The 16,494-nt window shown below is 37.1% G+C and overlaps 1 protein-coding gene across 1 annotated transcript in view; it reads left to right on the top strand.

Annotated features, from left to right (window-relative positions):
• dpysl5b (dihydropyrimidinase like 5b) overlaps positions 1-10,450 on the top strand; it is a 60,986-nt gene extending 50,536 nt beyond the window's left edge. The window contains exons 9-12 of the mRNA XM_072278870.1: positions 1,049-1,191; positions 2,803-3,010; positions 9,578-9,740; positions 10,365-10,450. Coding sequence (XP_072134971.1) covers positions 1,049-1,191; positions 2,803-3,010; positions 9,578-9,740; positions 10,365-10,450 — 600 coding nt within the window. The remainder of the gene's footprint in view (positions 1-1,048; positions 1,192-2,802; positions 3,011-9,577; positions 9,741-10,364) is intronic.
• The last annotated feature ends 6,044 nt before the right edge of the window (positions 10,451-16,494 follow it).

Genomic DNA, 16,494 nt, shown 5'->3' with positions numbered 1-16,494 from the left:
TGATATCACCAGCATATGTTATGAAATTTCTTGCTCTAAGCAACCCCTGGCTACTACTGGAATGCCATTAGCTGAGATTGTGACACTCAGTGTCACATGAAATGGTAAAATATGTTAGCTTCATACTGAGAATTTTCCAATTGTTTTTAATTTAGTATCTCAAATGAAAAACATAAGATTGCTCTTGATGTGGAAGAAAAGGGACAAGTTTGAACAATTCAAATAAGTGAAATTGAGTGTGAACTGGAGAATTAGAAGTGAGCATACCTATTGTGAGAGTCCTTGTGGCAACTGTTTTGACAAGTGGTGGCACTCAAGATAATAAAGAAGGAAGATTAGATCCAACTACTGCCATTCTGCAGCTATTGTCATCGGCTTCTTGCCTCCTTTTACAAGCTGAGTGAAGTCTGAGTTTAGTGATTGCTATACAATATCTTTATGATCTACCTATCATGATTGAATTTCATGTTTTGAATGGTTTCTTGGACATCAGCATACCTCTATATCCGTACTTCTTCACCTTTTGAACTGTGGTGGTATTTCCAGTTTAATAGCTCTTAGATTGCAACAACAATAACCGTTTGTTTGGAATATTAGGTCCTCTTCCTACCTTTATTGATTATTTTCTCAGAAATTTCATGTATGATCAGAGCATCTCATCAATTAATACTTGTATTCTGGGAAGCCTTATAAAATCAGGTTCTAGTAGCCATCTCATAGCTGGTCCTTCCTTTCTCATTGAAATATTTCTTAAACAGAAAATTGGCTTAGCTACTTTTAGAGCTTCTCCTCTTCACCTAATATTCTTACAGGGTGAGCTGTGAAATAATGACAAGCAATATTTTGTTCTTCCAGAGTTGGAAAGGCTGCATTGACTCTATTCTCATTTTATTAATCTGTTAAGAATATTGGTAAAAGCTTGTATGCTGCTGATTATTTCATAAATTATCAGAATATCGAGGGATATAAGAGAGTGAAGCAAATTTAATTGAAATACAAAGAAAAACTTGTTTTGCATACAACTATTGGTACAATTTGATATTTTCAGGTTGGTGGCAAAATGGATGAAAACTGCTTCGTTGCTGTGACTAGTTCCAATGCTGCAAAAATTTTCAATTTGTATCCCAAGAAAGGAAGAATTGTTCCAGGTGCTGATGCTGATATTGTTGTGTGGGATCCAGAAGCTACAAGGTATGTTTCTAGTACCATGAGTTTTGATTTTTAAAAAAACCTAATCCAAATTTTTGTAGTCGAGATGACCTGCCGCTTGTGCTCAGGAAAGGTCATAAACTAGAATATGGTGGAAACAATTCTAATCTGTTACACTATTAATCCCAAACGCAAGCCTTTCTTTGGACAATAACAAGTGATTTAGGGGTAGAAAATTTTGAGATAGATGTTTAGGTATAATTTTTGTACATGCCAATAGCTGAAGTTCAGATTTTCAAGAACTTTAATTTTCATATTTTCTAGTTGATTTGAAACACTATAAGATTAACTATAGCACACTGACAGTTGTTACTATAACCTAAAGCCCTGAAACTTACTGTAATTTGTTCTGTTTCTTAAATAAGTAAAACTTTAAAAAAATACATATATATTCTTTCCTCTAAATTTGTAACCAGTACCATACTTTCTAACATATTGCTTGGTGGAGGTGCTTTATATTTGTGTGCAAATTGGGGACCTGCTTCTGCCCTGCAAACTTTGAAACTCAACTAGATCAGAAGTTTTACTCAACTCCTGATTCCCAAGAAATATTCTTTTATTTACAAGGCACAAATTGAATGTGTGATGGGATACTCTCAACTAACAGCATTGTTCTACTCTGACAGTACTAAAGAAGCCCATCATCAGTAAATTTTATTGGTATCTAATGCTTTTACTCTCTTCACAGACAGAACTCTGTACCTATGATTTACATAATCTGATAGATGTTGTGTAGCTACTTGCCAACCTCTTTCATTGTGAAGGATTAGATTAACAGTTTTGTACCAAGTCACACAGCAACTTGACTTGGAAGTGTACAGCTGTACCTTCTTCAAACTGGCAAGAACACCCTGATAGCTCTGTGGTTGTATCTTCATTAAGCAGAAGACAAAACTTCAAGAACCCCATCACTTTAAGGGCATTTAAGATGATGCAATAAATGCTGGTTTTGAAAATGGTACCTTTATTCCATGAATAAAAATAATCAGATCAGTTAATGTAAAGCAAAGTTTCTCTCAATCCCACCTCCACACATCAGAAATAAATCTGAGGAGGTCTGTTTCTCACCAAAGTGCATGGGAGCATCAAAGGATATAACAATATCAGGACATCTGTGTATGTTCTTGACACATGTCAAGCTACATCAAAGGCAGCCAAATGCACTTGTAATACTTATTTGCACACTTTCCCTGGGAGTGGTACGTATTACTTGTGTTGGCCAGTGAATGGACTTCTGTGTTCTTCAAATCTAACCAGAAATAATCCTTTATTTTTGATGTGCACATGTGGGCAGTATTATGGTTTGACATTTTATCTGAGTATGACAGTTGTCAACAATTCTTCTGTTTTGCATTGATGTGATAGCCTATATATTAAGCCAGACCATATTAGTTCTGCGATGTGGCATTCTTCTTCTTTGCTTTAACTTTATTCATTATAAAGCAGAATTTTTTAACAGGTCTACTAAATTAAAGGGGTGTATATCATACTTTGTTTTACAGAATACAGATGAGAAAATAAGTTGTGTTCTAAGTTGTAATCTTTCGCAAGCTTTCCTTTGCATTTGTGTTAATAGTTGATTGATTGTTTCAGAACGATCTCTGTGAGTACGCAAGTACAGGGTGGTGATGTGAACCTCTATGAGAATATGCGATGCCATGGTGTTCCTCTGGTGACAATCAGCCGTGGTCGAGTTGTCTATGAAGATGGGATCTTTACATGTGCTGAGGGAACCGGGAAGTTCTGTCCACTTCGACCTTTTTCAGATTTTGTGTACAAAAAACTGATCCAAAGGGAAAAGGTAGAGTTGATTATAATTTAGATATTTCTCCACTTAAATGGAAAAAGTCAAACATTTTTTTTATTGGATCCTTTATGAGACCATGACCAGATGTTTGAAGGAAGCAAAAATAGAATTGTCTTCTCATATTTTATGCTTTGATTAGGTGCCTAATGATACTAAATGATGATCGTGGATAGCCTTCAAATTGAAATTGGGTTATTATTGTTACATATACTGAGATACAATGAAAAGCTTGTCTTGCATACTTTTCATACAGATCAAGTCACAGTGCATTGAGGTAGACAAGGTAAAACAATAGTAGGATGAAGAATAATATCTAACAGCTACAGAGTAAGTGCAGTGCAGGTAAACATTATGGTGCAAGACCATAATGAGGGAGATTGTGAGGTTAGTTCCATCATGTCATACTAGGAAATCAATAAATAGCCTTATAATAGCAGGTTAGAAGCTGTCCTTGAGCCCGTTGGGATGTGATTTTAGGCTTTTGCATCTTGTGTCTGATGTAAGAGGGGAAAAAAAGTGTTTAGGGTGGATGCTATCTTTGATTATGCTGGCTGCTCTAATGGGACAGGTAGAAATATCGACAGGTTCCTTGCAATAGGACTTAAATAGCAGTTACTAAATAACTAAGTAGTAATGAATCAGTTCTGCTGGAGTAAGTTGCATCACCAATTTTCTGAAATTTGTATCTCTTGTTTGAGATGTAGCTGTTAGAATTTGAGAACTATACATAATGGAGAGTTGTGGGCCCAAGGTCTTGTTTATCATGCAAGAGAGCTGGGTTACATGAAAAGTGGTGGGTAAATAGAGGTCAATTCGCTGGCACACTGAAACTGCAACAAGAGCCCAATCGGTTGCAGGCTACAAGGTGGCTGAAGACCACTGGTAAAATTAAGATTTAGTAAATGTTAAATCATAAAATGTAATAGCATAGTTATAGATCATCGAACACAGCAACTATGCTACATCTGGAAATGCTTTCACTTGGTCTTGTAGACTCTCTGCAAAACCTTTTGAAAAGATAATTTTTCAGATACTTATGCACTCATTTTTCATTGATTGTACAAATTGTTTCTTGCAAGTCATTTCATGTCCTAAAAACCTTGTGGATATATAAATACATCTCCATTCATCTTGTTTATTAAATTAAATTAAAATTAAAAGTGGCTAATAATTGCTTTTGGAATTAAAATAGTGCAGAGTAAGAACATTAGAATAGATGACATGTTGGATATGCTCACTATTTCAAGAAGTTCAACACTTTTAATTCAAATTATTCATTCTCAAAATGTTTGATCTTTTATTTTTAATACAAGGAACCATTTCAATGTGCTTCTCATCCTTTTGAGCTTTTAATACTTATTTCTTTTTCTTGTGTCAGATGGAGATGTGGAAAGGTAGGGATTTTAATCATGTGTTTTGATTGTGGATGTATCAGAAATCCCATATTAATCTGACTTCTGTTATTCATCTGAACACAGGGATTTGTAAGAACTCTCTTTGGGAAGAGAGTAGCAATTTTGGTGTTTATTGTTCTTAAATAAGGATATTTGCACAAATCTATTCATTTAGAATTAAACAATAGCTGTATAGTGACATTACTTAAACTATTATATCAGCTGGCAACTAGTGGGAATTTTATGCAGGAGCGAATTTACAGGGAAGTCACGGAAATATGGAAATCCTTGGAGATTTCACTTAAGCAGTGGAAGATTGGGATAGCAACAACAAAATTGGCAAATAGAACTGTTATTGAAGTGTGTTTAGGAGAATTATCTTGAATGTATTTTTCTTATCTATTGAAGTAGCAATGCTGGATTTGATTATGAGAAATGAACTAGGTCAAATGGAGCATTACAATGAAGGGTTAGGGTAGGGAAGTTAAAATCCAGCCCTCCCTGAAAGACCAAACAAAAGGAGGATGTATCAACTCACTGGTGGTGAGAAAAAAGCAATTGAAAACCACACTGATTACAAGGTGGGAAGTAAAGAGAAAGTCAAATTAATAACATTAGGGGAAAATAAACTTTTCCCAAACATGAATGGAAATCCAAAAGTATTCTTCTGGCCTAGGAGTAGCCATGAACAAAATGGAAACTTACCACTAGCAGACAAGAGTATGGCGGATGTATTAGACGTGTAATTAATCTTCAAGGGTGAATATGATGCTGGAGTCGCAGCAAAAGAAGATTTAATTGAGATTCTGAATGGGCTAAAATGAATAAACAATAAGAATTAGAAATACAAGTCACCTGGTCTATTTGCATTCTTGAGAGAAGTAAGAAAGGAAATTGCTGTCCTCTTCTAATTTTCCAAATAACTGCAGATTCACAAGTGATCATTGGGAACTAGATATGCAAACATTACATATTTGCTGAAGAAAAAGTGTAAAAATAAACTCAGTAACTGTAGACCAGTCAGATTAATCTTGGTGCTGGGGAAGAAACAGAAGAAGAAGTTACTTGAACAAATGTGGTTTGATTAGAAGACGTCGGCATGAACCTGTTAAAGAGTAAATTATGTACAATTGACTTGATAAAATTTTTAATAATTGACAGACTTCAAGGAGACAAGCAGTTTTCGGAATGGGTGAATAGGTAGCAAACTGATTTAGAACCATAGAGTTGTAGAAAAGTACAACACAGAAACAGGATTTCAGTCCACCTAGTCCATGCAGAGCTGTTTAAAATGCTTACTCCCATCAACCTGCACTGGGACCATAGCCCTCCATACTCCTATCATCTGTGTACCTACCCAAACTTCTCTTAAATGTTGAAATCGAGCTTGCGTGCGCCACTTGTACTGGCAGCTCATTCCACTCTCGTACAACCCTCTGAGTAGAAAAAGTTTCCACTCATGTTCCCCTTAAACTTTTTGTAGTTGTAGTCCGACCCAAACTTGATGGAAAAAGCCTGCTTGCATTTACCCTATTTATGACCCTCATAATTTTGTATACCTATACCAAATTCCCTCTGAAACTTCTATGTTCCAGGAATAAAGTCCTAACCTATTCAATCTTTCCATATAACTTGGATCCTCCAGACCCGGCAACATCCTTATAAATTTTCTGTATACTTTTTCAACCTTATTTACATCATTCCTGTAGGTAGGTGACCAAAACTGCACACAATACTCCAAATTAGGCCTCACCAGCATCTTGTAAAACTTCATTTAATGCTGAGAGATTTGAGATTTGACACTGGGAAGAAAGAGAAAATGCAAGATAAACTGGAGGTCAGAATTCTAAAAGATCATCAGAATAGAGATATCTGAGCTTTGTAAATGGATTACAAGAGAAATTAATTTGCAGAACAGTGATTCACCCACTTCAGGAATAGTACCTTGTCTTAAGGAAAATATAAGACATTTGGAAAAGGTCCAGAGGAGATTCAGCAAAATGATTGCAGGGTTGAGGAACTGGAGAATCTCAAGTTGGAAAAGGAATCCTTTGGAGATGTTAAAGTCATGAATGGAAGATGGAGAGAAATCTTTTCCAATTGGCAAAAGAAAGAAAAAGAGTGAAATAAGGAAGAACAAAGTTTAGAGCCTGGAATGCACTGGCAAGGGTTGTCATTAAGGTAGATTTAATTGTTAAACTGTGAAGTAACTTGGTTAGATACCAGAAAGAAAATGGAAATAATTTCAAAAGTACAGTACTGTGCAAAAGTAGGCACCCTAGCTATATATCTATATATTTATATATATTTAGGGTGCCTACTTTTGCACAGTACTGTAGTAATTTTATATACTGCATTGTACTGCTGCCACAAAAAAATCAAACTTCATGGCATACGTGAGTGATGATAACCTGATTCTGATACGGGTCTCTATTGTGGACTTGCTGTGCGCGGTGGTGGTAGAATTGGTTGAAACAGGGCCGCGATGTGAACATTTCTACCTTGGCCCTTGGGCAACCTGGAAGTGCCTTAACAGACTTAGGACTGGTGTGGGTCGTTCAAAGGTGTCACTAAGCAAATGGGGATATACAACCAGCCCGACAACTTGTGAATGTGGAACTGAGCCACAAACTATGCAACATCTCCTGCAATGCCCATCACTAGAGGAACCCTGTACTGTTGCAGATCTTGCCGAATTCAACAACAAGGCGCAAAAATATGTCCAGTTCTGGCTGGGCCGTATATAGACTGTCCGTGGACACGATAAGAAGAATTGTGGACTGAGAGTGGGAAGTCAGCAGGGAGCGGGGAGGGAGTGGGAAGCACCAGAGAGACATACTGTAATGACAAGTAAAGCAACAGTTTGAAATCAAATGACCTTGCCTATGTCTCAGCTGGGTGTGCCTGTACCTACCACCGCACTTCTCATATGGCACTCCATTTGCACCATTCCCAGCATCCTTTGCTCCTACCAGATTTGTAAACTTGCTATCTACTCCACGTTGACAAATACACTACTGTGCAAAAGTCTTAGGCACCCTAGCGGTGTATATGTGCAGAAGACCTTTGCACAGTACTGTATGAGGAGAGGGTAGGAATGCATGATAAACTGGATTGTTCCTACAAAGTGCTCAAATGAGCTTCTAGCATTCTCTTCTTATTCTATGACTAGGATTTCAGCTCATGTGTACTAGTTTTCAAATCTTGAAGCTTCTCGGTGCCATCAGTGTAGAATGGAGATGGGAAAAAAAGTAGGCAAATCTGGTAGTAAGTACTGAGTGTCACAACTGTTTTCTTGAGCGATTTTTATAAAACATGTATGAAAAATTGAATTTGGAGTTATTTGAGAAACTTCCTCTTGACTTTTGGTGTATTTGAGCTAAGAGTGAACTTTGCTGTTCACTTTTAAAACTTCATTTGTCCATTATATTTTGCAGTTCTTCAAAGTTACTTAGTGAGATGTTGCTTATACAAAGACGCTTAAAGGAATGAGAATAGAAGGTACAACTTGCAGGATGTCATAACCACTCATTGTTTTCAGTCACAAAGCTGAGTTTCTGTATTGTAACTGAACTCTGGTGCCTTGAAGCTCAAAGTATCACATCAAGCAATGAAAGATATTTTCAGCCTTCTGCCTGCAGGACTTTGTGATCTTGTTCTCCTGATGGCTGTCAACATGACTACTGTCTTCAACTTATTTATCTGGACATTATTTATTGACTTTGCTGTGAATCTATAAGCCATGGACAAATACAATAGGCAGATGACTGGCATTTTGTTTACATTAGCCTTACTACAGAAGAGACCAGTCAAAAACGGGGGGCATCCTATTTTTCAGGTCTTACTGGCTCTCCACAATGCACCAAGCCATCCCTTCCCTTTAACACAGCTGGAGTATTCATACGCCAGGACTTCCACACCTTTCTATTGCAGCTGCTGACCTTTAACCACAATAGGGATCTTTCTCCATTTGTGCATCAATCCTCACCAGATGCCAAGATCCTACATCCTCTGTTTGCCGCCTTTTAATATCTGAGCAAACGTACTATCTACCTGATTGGAGAAAAGGGATGTCACCTTAAAATAGGTCAAAAAGCAGGGTAAATGAAGAGGTATGGTCTATGAGAAATGCGATTAAGTTATCACCAGCACACAGAAGTTGGACTTCTGTTTATGGGCTTCTATGCTCTGGGCATGTATCAAAGGAAAGAGCTCCAAAGGCAAAGAAAAATACAGAGTTAGGGGTGTACCACATAATTGCAAAGAAATGTTTTCATTACAGCAAAAATCACAACATTCAGCAATTAACTGGCCTGAAATCCAGGATGTGAGGCTACATATTGCTATTTGGTGTGGAAAGGTCCTGCTGGTGGGACAAAGGCATGGGCAAAGAGGGTAATATAAGAAAAAGGAACAGTTTCATCCTTCACAGGAGCCCCCAACACTTGCCTGCAGATTATGAGCAGCTGAGCACTGAGCTGCATATCATTGTCATGTGTCTAAGTTGTCTGATAGTTGTTAGGTACTCAGTCATTGCTGCATGCATGAATACCATGATATTGCAAACTCATTCAGTCTCTCTCTGCAAGCATTTGCAATGCAGTTAGAGTGCATTTTTCTTCTGCTTCTGCTGAAGGATACTGTTTTCTAGTGGTCCTTGATGTACACCAGCTGCAGGAACTGAACCACCTTGTTCTGCACCTTCAAACACAGGATTTCTGGTGCTATTTACTGATGCTCATTGTGTGATCTTCTTGTCACTTGTGAAAATAAAATCTGGACTCACCAAAGTCTGAGTACCTCAACTGGTGGGAAGCATGGGTCGTATAATGGTGCATCTGCAGACCGAGTGACCTCTTCAGAAGGGAAACTCTGCATCCTGTCCTTGTGAAATCTCTTTGAATGTTAAAGTCATGAATTAGAAATGTGAAGGTAATTATGTTTAATACTGAGCATCAAACAGGTATGTAATGTGACAGAAGACCGGGAAATTCTCTGAGTCGCTTGTTAAGAAGCAGAGTCAGACTGAGGGCACAATTGTGGAAGCAAACAAACTGTTTTAACTATTAAGACCACATGTTACTCTATATATGTACATTGTTACTGTACAGTATATATTATACTATTATAGAAATATATATTTAAGGTATTCCTATAATTATCTTAGAGTCTGACTGCAAAGCCCGTGGATCGTGCCCCATATGCAGGTGATGTGGCAGTAGTACTTAATGCAAAAAAGGAGATGCCACCTCATTCAGAACATCAATCTCGTGTCACAACACGCCACAGTGGAGTGAGGGATTTGCATGAATCCAGCTTCAGCTTGTCAGGTAAGAATTTACCATATCTTAGAGATTCTTAACACCTTTCTGGATTTTATCTGTAAGTAAGTTACATTTATTATACCTTCTTAAAGTGTTTCTCATTAATAATAGCATTTAACATGGTGAGAAATCAGAAGCAATAGAAATGATTTCTTTATCAGGAAGCATCATTGCTTGTATTTCATAACAGGGTGTGGGAATGGTAGAGATCAGGGCACATTGATAAAGGTTGTCATTGTGAAGCATTAACTGTTTCTCTCTCCACAAATGCTGCCTGTTCTGTTAGATATTTAGAGCATTTTCTGTTTTATTCAAATTTTGATAGATCATATTCTGAAAGTTTCTGGCGTAATTGTATTGCTTCTACTTAAAAATGTTGATCACATTAGTTATTTTGTTTATTATTTTGGTCAATATGATAATTATTAAAAATTCATTACATTGTCATTTTCTTTGACCAGCTTTCTCACTATTCCATGTGGATAATGGGAGCATTTTACTTTTATATGATTCAGTGTTATATTGCTATATTACTGTATTAGTATTTTTTGGAAAATGTGTTAATATTTACCTTTTTGCATGTTATTGGCAAAATATTTTGTATAAACATAACTGTTATGTTCTTTGCAGGATCCCAAGTTGATGATCATGTGCCAAAGCGTCCTGTCTCCAGAGTTCTGGCTCCACCTGGTGGTCATTCTAATGGCATTTGGTAAAAGAATAGCATATTCACAACTGAAACCTTCCACTGAAAACACAAGAGTATGAACGAATAAACTCACCCCACACTGGAGATAACCACAACAGCCTCAGCAACACAGTATTGACATCAAAAGAATGAACGTGCAACTTCTTGGTTATTTTAAGCCTTTTGCAAGACATGGGAGGATATTAGATCAACACAGCAGGAATTTGGTCAGACCTAAAAAGTGGCTAACAACACAATTCATAAATCCATTACTATTGACCCTATGTTAGGCTCTGCTGCTGTGTGCAAAAAGCCCATAATTCTGCCATAATAAACTGCACAAGTGAATCGTAGTGTGTGTATTATACAATCTGAGTACATGTACTGTAACTTTTCCTTAATTCTTTACCTTCAAAAAACTTTGAATCCTTTAAAATGTATTAATATTTACACATAATTTGTAGTATGACTTCAGTTGGTGCATACAAGGATTTTTTTAAATACTAATGTTTTATGCTGCTCTCAGTATAAAATTGTCACTTTGAAAACCGATAATTGCTTTTACATATGTAGATTTTGGACAGTTTCACTGTTCATACTGCTGAAAAACAGAAGGTGGAAACAAGTTGAAATTGTTACAGTAAGTTGTTTATTATGTTTAATTGTTGTATGATTGTCACTAGGGTTACTTAGAATGGGTAGTATAGTTTTTAAACTTTTATTGAAGATTTTTTTTCTTTTTTCTAGAATTAGCAGGTTTATATTCTTTGAGGATTTTGTTACTTAATGTAAAGGATTTGTGTGTTTCCTAAAGGGAAAGCATAATACAGCAAGAATTCTGGAAGGAATATCTTTATTTGGTGAAAACCTGAAATTCATTATTACACAGAATGTGCAGTCATGTACGTAAGGGGAAATTCTAAGTCCTCCAATATCCTCTGTGATTGTACTGTACACAAATTCCTCAAATAATGATGGATCAGTCTTTGATTTTCTTTGGATGTAGTTAGCATATATTTACATTGAGCATGTGACATCCTGAAACCAAGAGTTTCTCCAGTTGTTCCACAACCCAGTAGCATATAAGATCATGCAACTCTTAATATGTTCTAATGCTTTGGAAATTACAACATATGATTGTCTATAACATGATAATTATTTGTTTCAAGAATTGTGAAGATCTTTTATCCGAAGTTGTTTTTCTTAGGGGTCTTCCTACAACTATAAGCATCTATTAAATAATGTAGTCTGTTATAATCAAACTATGTAGATTTGTAGGATATGTGCATTGTTGGCTTCAGTACTAAAAGTGCAGTCTAACTGGGCTGCACAAATTAATGTGATCATTATTTTAAGGGAAAATAGATATTTAATAGCAATACCTTTAACTTATAAAAGAAGCAGATTTTAAAATAATTTCATAAATATAGTTAAAGATGGTGCCCTAAATTAAAATAGATGTTGCAGTTAGTAGGCATTTGTTTTTTTTGCTTGATATTTTCTCCTATTCAGTCCATTTCCCTATTATATTTCAAAGATTGTACACTGTAGGGTTGAGAAAAGTATCTGTAAAGAAATTATATTACAAATAGTATTCTGAGTTTAAACTCAGTTTTATTTAATTTTTAAGGCAATCTGTTATATTAATCTTCAAGTGAGCTAAGCTTGTGTTTCAGATATGTTTTGAGTTCAGATTATTTTCCTCTTTCCAGGATGTTGCATAGCAGCCAGGCTGTTAAGTAAATCAGTCAACTAATGGAAAATTGTTGAAGCAAGGTAAAATTGGGGAAAGTAATTATCATTTGCACCATAAAACTTGTTTTAAAATTATGGTTACAGTTGTACATTGCTGAAAGCTATTACTTGGCTGAAGTATTACAAAAATCTGAAAATAATTTGTAAAACTTGTAATAATTGAAATGTGTTTTTTTTTTAATTCCACCACCATCCCCACAAGTTCTGACTTCTGACTGTGGTGGTTGACTAAGGTGTTATCAATACTGTGAGTTGTTAAGGTTTTCAGATGAAAAGGTCATTTTAATTTTTGAACAAAATTTAAGATATTTATTTCTTAAGGTACAAGTTTGTAATTTAGTCATAAACCTCAGCCCTCCCAGGGATTATGTGCTTTACAAAAATCCCATGTTATTTGTTTTTCAATATAGCAAATACAATGTATTTTGTAAAGCTGAACAGAATTGTTGTGAAGTAATTTGGCCGGAATAAATTAATTCAGTCATTCAAACTGAGAGCATAAATTAATTCAGTCATTCAAACTGAGAGCAAAATTCAATCTGCTTTTTTTTTAAAAAAAAAGGAACAAATGTACAGTGGCATGCAAAAATTTGGGCACCTCTAGTCAAAATTTCTTTTACTGTGAATAGCTAAGCGAGTAAAAGGTGACCTGATTTCCATAAGGTATGAAGTTAAAGATGACACATTTCTTTAATATCTTAAGCAAGATTACTTTTTTTATTTCCCTCTTTTACAGTTTCAAAATAACAAAAAAGGAAAAGGCCCCGAAGCAAAAGTTTGGGCACCCTGCATGGTCAGTACTTAGTAACACCCCCTTTGGCAAGTATCGCAGCTTGTAACCGCTTTCTGTAGCCAGCTAAGAGTCTTTCAGTTCTTGTTTGGGACATTTTCGCCCATTCTTCCTTGCAAAAGGCTTCTAGTTCTGTGAGATTCTTGGGCCGTCTTGTGTGCACTGCTTTCTTGAGGTCTATCCATAGATTTTCGATGATGTTTAGGTCAGGGGACTGTGAGAGCCATGGCAAAACCTTCAGCTTGCACCTCTTGAGGTAGTCCATTGTGGATTTTGAGGTGTGTTTAGGATCGTTATCCTGTTGTAGAAGCCAGCCTCTTTTCATCAGCAGCTTTTTTACAGACGGTGTGATACTTCCTTCCAGAATTTGCTGGTATTTAATTGAATTCATTCTTCCCTCTTACCAGTGAAATGTTCCCCGTGCCACTGGCTGCAACACAAGCCCAAAGCATGATCGTTCCACCCCCTTGCTTAACAGTTGGAGAGATGTTCTTTTCATGAAATTCTGCAGTCTTTTTTCTCCAAACATACCTTTGCTCATTGCGGCCAAAAAATTCTATTTTAACTTCATCAGTCCACAAGACTTGTTTCCAAAATGCATCAGGCTTGTTTAAATGTTCCTTTGCAAACTTCTGACACTGAATTTTGGCCGCAACGAGCAAAGGTATGTTTGGAGAAAAAAGGGTGCAGACTTTCATGAAAAGAACACCTCTCCAACTGTTAAACACAGGGGTAGATTGAACATGCTTTAGGCTTGTGTTGCAGCCAGTGGCACGGGGAACATTTCACTGGTAGAGGGGAGAACAAATTCAATTAAGTACCAGCAAATTCTGGAAGCAAACATGACACCACCTATAAAAGAAAACTGACAATGAAAAGAGGATGGCTTCTACAACAGGATAACGATCAAATACAACTCAAAATCCACAATGGATTACGTCAAGAGGCGCAAGATGAAGATTTTGCCATGGCCCTCACATTCCCCCGACCTAAACATCATCGAAGATCTGTGGATAGACCTCAAAAGAGCAGTGCATGCAAGACAGCCCAAGAGTCTCACAGAACTAGAAGCCTTTTGCAAGGAGGAATGGGCGAAAATGTCCCAAACAAGAACTGAAAGACACTTAGCTGGCTACAGAAAGCGTTTACAAGCTGTGATATTTGCCAAAGGGGGTATTACTAAGTACTGACCATGCAAGGTGCCCAAACTTTTGCTTCAGGTCTTTTTCCTTTTTTTCTTATTTTGAAACTGTAAAAGATGGAAATAAAAATGTAATCTTGCTTAAAATATTAAAGAAATGTGTCACATTTAATTTTATGTCTTTTGAAAATCAGGTCATCTTTTACTCGCTTAGCTATTCACAGCAACAGAAATTTTGACCGTTGTTCCCAAACTTTGGCATGCCACTGTATTTGACTTTTGTGTGTTTGAATTTTGTTTTTTTTTAATGATTATGCTCTGCCATACATTTTGTCAACTTACCAGGCATCTTTGTATTGACCTAATTCCATCTATTTAAGTTTTTTGGGAAATTACTTTGAATAGATCTGACAGTTTTCTAAGGGCACTGAAGAAAATTAGAATAGGAACTTAGCTGTAAATTGTTATTGGCCTTGTGATGTCTAACTAGGCAAACACATGGAAAATGTTTGTTTTTTCTGAACATATTTAAAAGTTGTTTGATGACTAGTACACATGTCCATTTAAGAACCTATCCTAATGTCATTAACTGATTTTATAATGACAAAGCAATATATTTCAATAGAACCTCCTTGTGGTTTTAAAAATTGACCTAGATAGCCATTACATTTTTGAAATAGAACACTGACTTTGTGTGTTAACCAAATCTATTCATACTGTCACCTCAGCATCAGGTTTAAGTTTCCTGAATGTGAAATTGTTTTTTTAAGAGAAAGGGTCATTACTGTATAGAGTCAGAAACTATGTGGGTGTTCTAAAGTTTTTAAAGGGTATTCATGATTCAGCTTACTTTACACATTTTAAAGGTAGATCTAAATAATGCAAATGCTAATAGAATATGAGCATACAAGTGATTGTTGTTCTGGGTACTGTATTTAAAATGTGTAACATGTTAAAGTGTCTAACCAGAGACAAAGGTCCTTACATGAACAAAAGAATTAGATTTCCAATCAGACCTTTTCAATTGAAAAGGGAACAGCTGCATTATTTAATGTGCATGAAAAGTCAATTCCTATTTCTTAATCTTATAAATTATTTTCCTCCACACTAATTAAGGGCTATTTATAGTGCATTGGTCTCTTGGTGATTTATTGGAATTGCCTGCATGCTGCTTACTGCCTTTGACTCTTTTTCAGTACATGGGGTTTTCTGTATAAATGTAACATGTTATTTCTTAAAAATATTTTTCTTTCTCGTGTATTGTTTATTACAAATGCAATTGAGATACAAAACATTAAGTGAGACGAGTATATCAAAAATATTCATATTGAACATCTCATAATGAAACTAAGGATGTACATATGTTTGTCAGTTGTCGACAATGTTGTGACACTTTTTCGGATGGTTTTTGCACTTGTAGACTCGGGACTATTTGCACGTTCTAGAGACAGCTCCACTCTAGAGTGACAGTCTGTCTCACAGCGGCTGCAGGTGAAGGAGGAAGGTGCTCTGGGTGATGCAGCTCTGGCTGTCTTGTTGATGAGCATGTTGGTCCTTGCTATCTCAGCATGTCGTACACCACTTTTGACTGCAGCCCTCCATGCTGTCCAGACTTCAGCTGTTTCCTCCCAGGTGTTGAGGTCAATGCCTGCCAGCTTCATGTCACACTTGCAATCATTCCTGTAGCAGAGGTGTGGTCTTCCTCTTGGGTGGTAACCTTCACTCAGCTCACCATAGAGCATGTGCTTGGGAATGTGTCCCTGGTCCATCCGTTTGACATGGCCCAACCATCTGAGGCGTCTGGCTGAGTAGTGTGTGGGTGCTGGAGGTGTCAACCTGCTGCAGACATTCTGTGTTGGTGATTCTGTCCTACCAGGAGATGTGCAAGATGCGCCTGAGGCAGCGTAGGTGGAATGAGTTTAGCCTCTTGGCTGATGCATGGTGTCCAAGCCTCACTGGCATGAAGGAGTGTGCCGAGCACACAAGCAGCTTGGTCACCTTTGTCAGCTGTCTGTTGCTCCACACTTTCTTGTTCTGTCAGGCCATGACAGCTGCAGCTTTGGCAACCCTGCTGTTCACCTCTGCTTCAAGGGACAGGGAGCTAGTGATGGTCAACCCAAGGTAGGTGATGAAGTGAACTATATCAAGGGATCAACCATCTGTGGTGATGTTTGCAGGAAATTCTGCACCCTGGACCATGACGCTTGTCTTCTTCAGACTGATGGTTAACCCAAACTCCTTGCAGGGATGGGCATAGTTGTTGGAGTCTGCCTTCAGTGTGTGACAAGAATGCTGCGTCTTCTGCAGACAGCGTCTTGCAGATGAGGGCTGCCCTAACGTGGGTCTTGGAGCGCAAGTGAGCAATGTTGAACAGCTTGCCATCAGT

This window comes from Mobula birostris, chromosome 2, assembly GCF_030028105.1.
Source record: "Mobula birostris isolate sMobBir1 chromosome 2, sMobBir1.hap1, whole genome shotgun sequence".
NCBI lineage: Eukaryota > Metazoa > Chordata > Chondrichthyes > Myliobatiformes > Myliobatidae > Mobula > Mobula birostris.
This window is presented reverse-complemented; position numbering and strand designations above follow the sequence as displayed.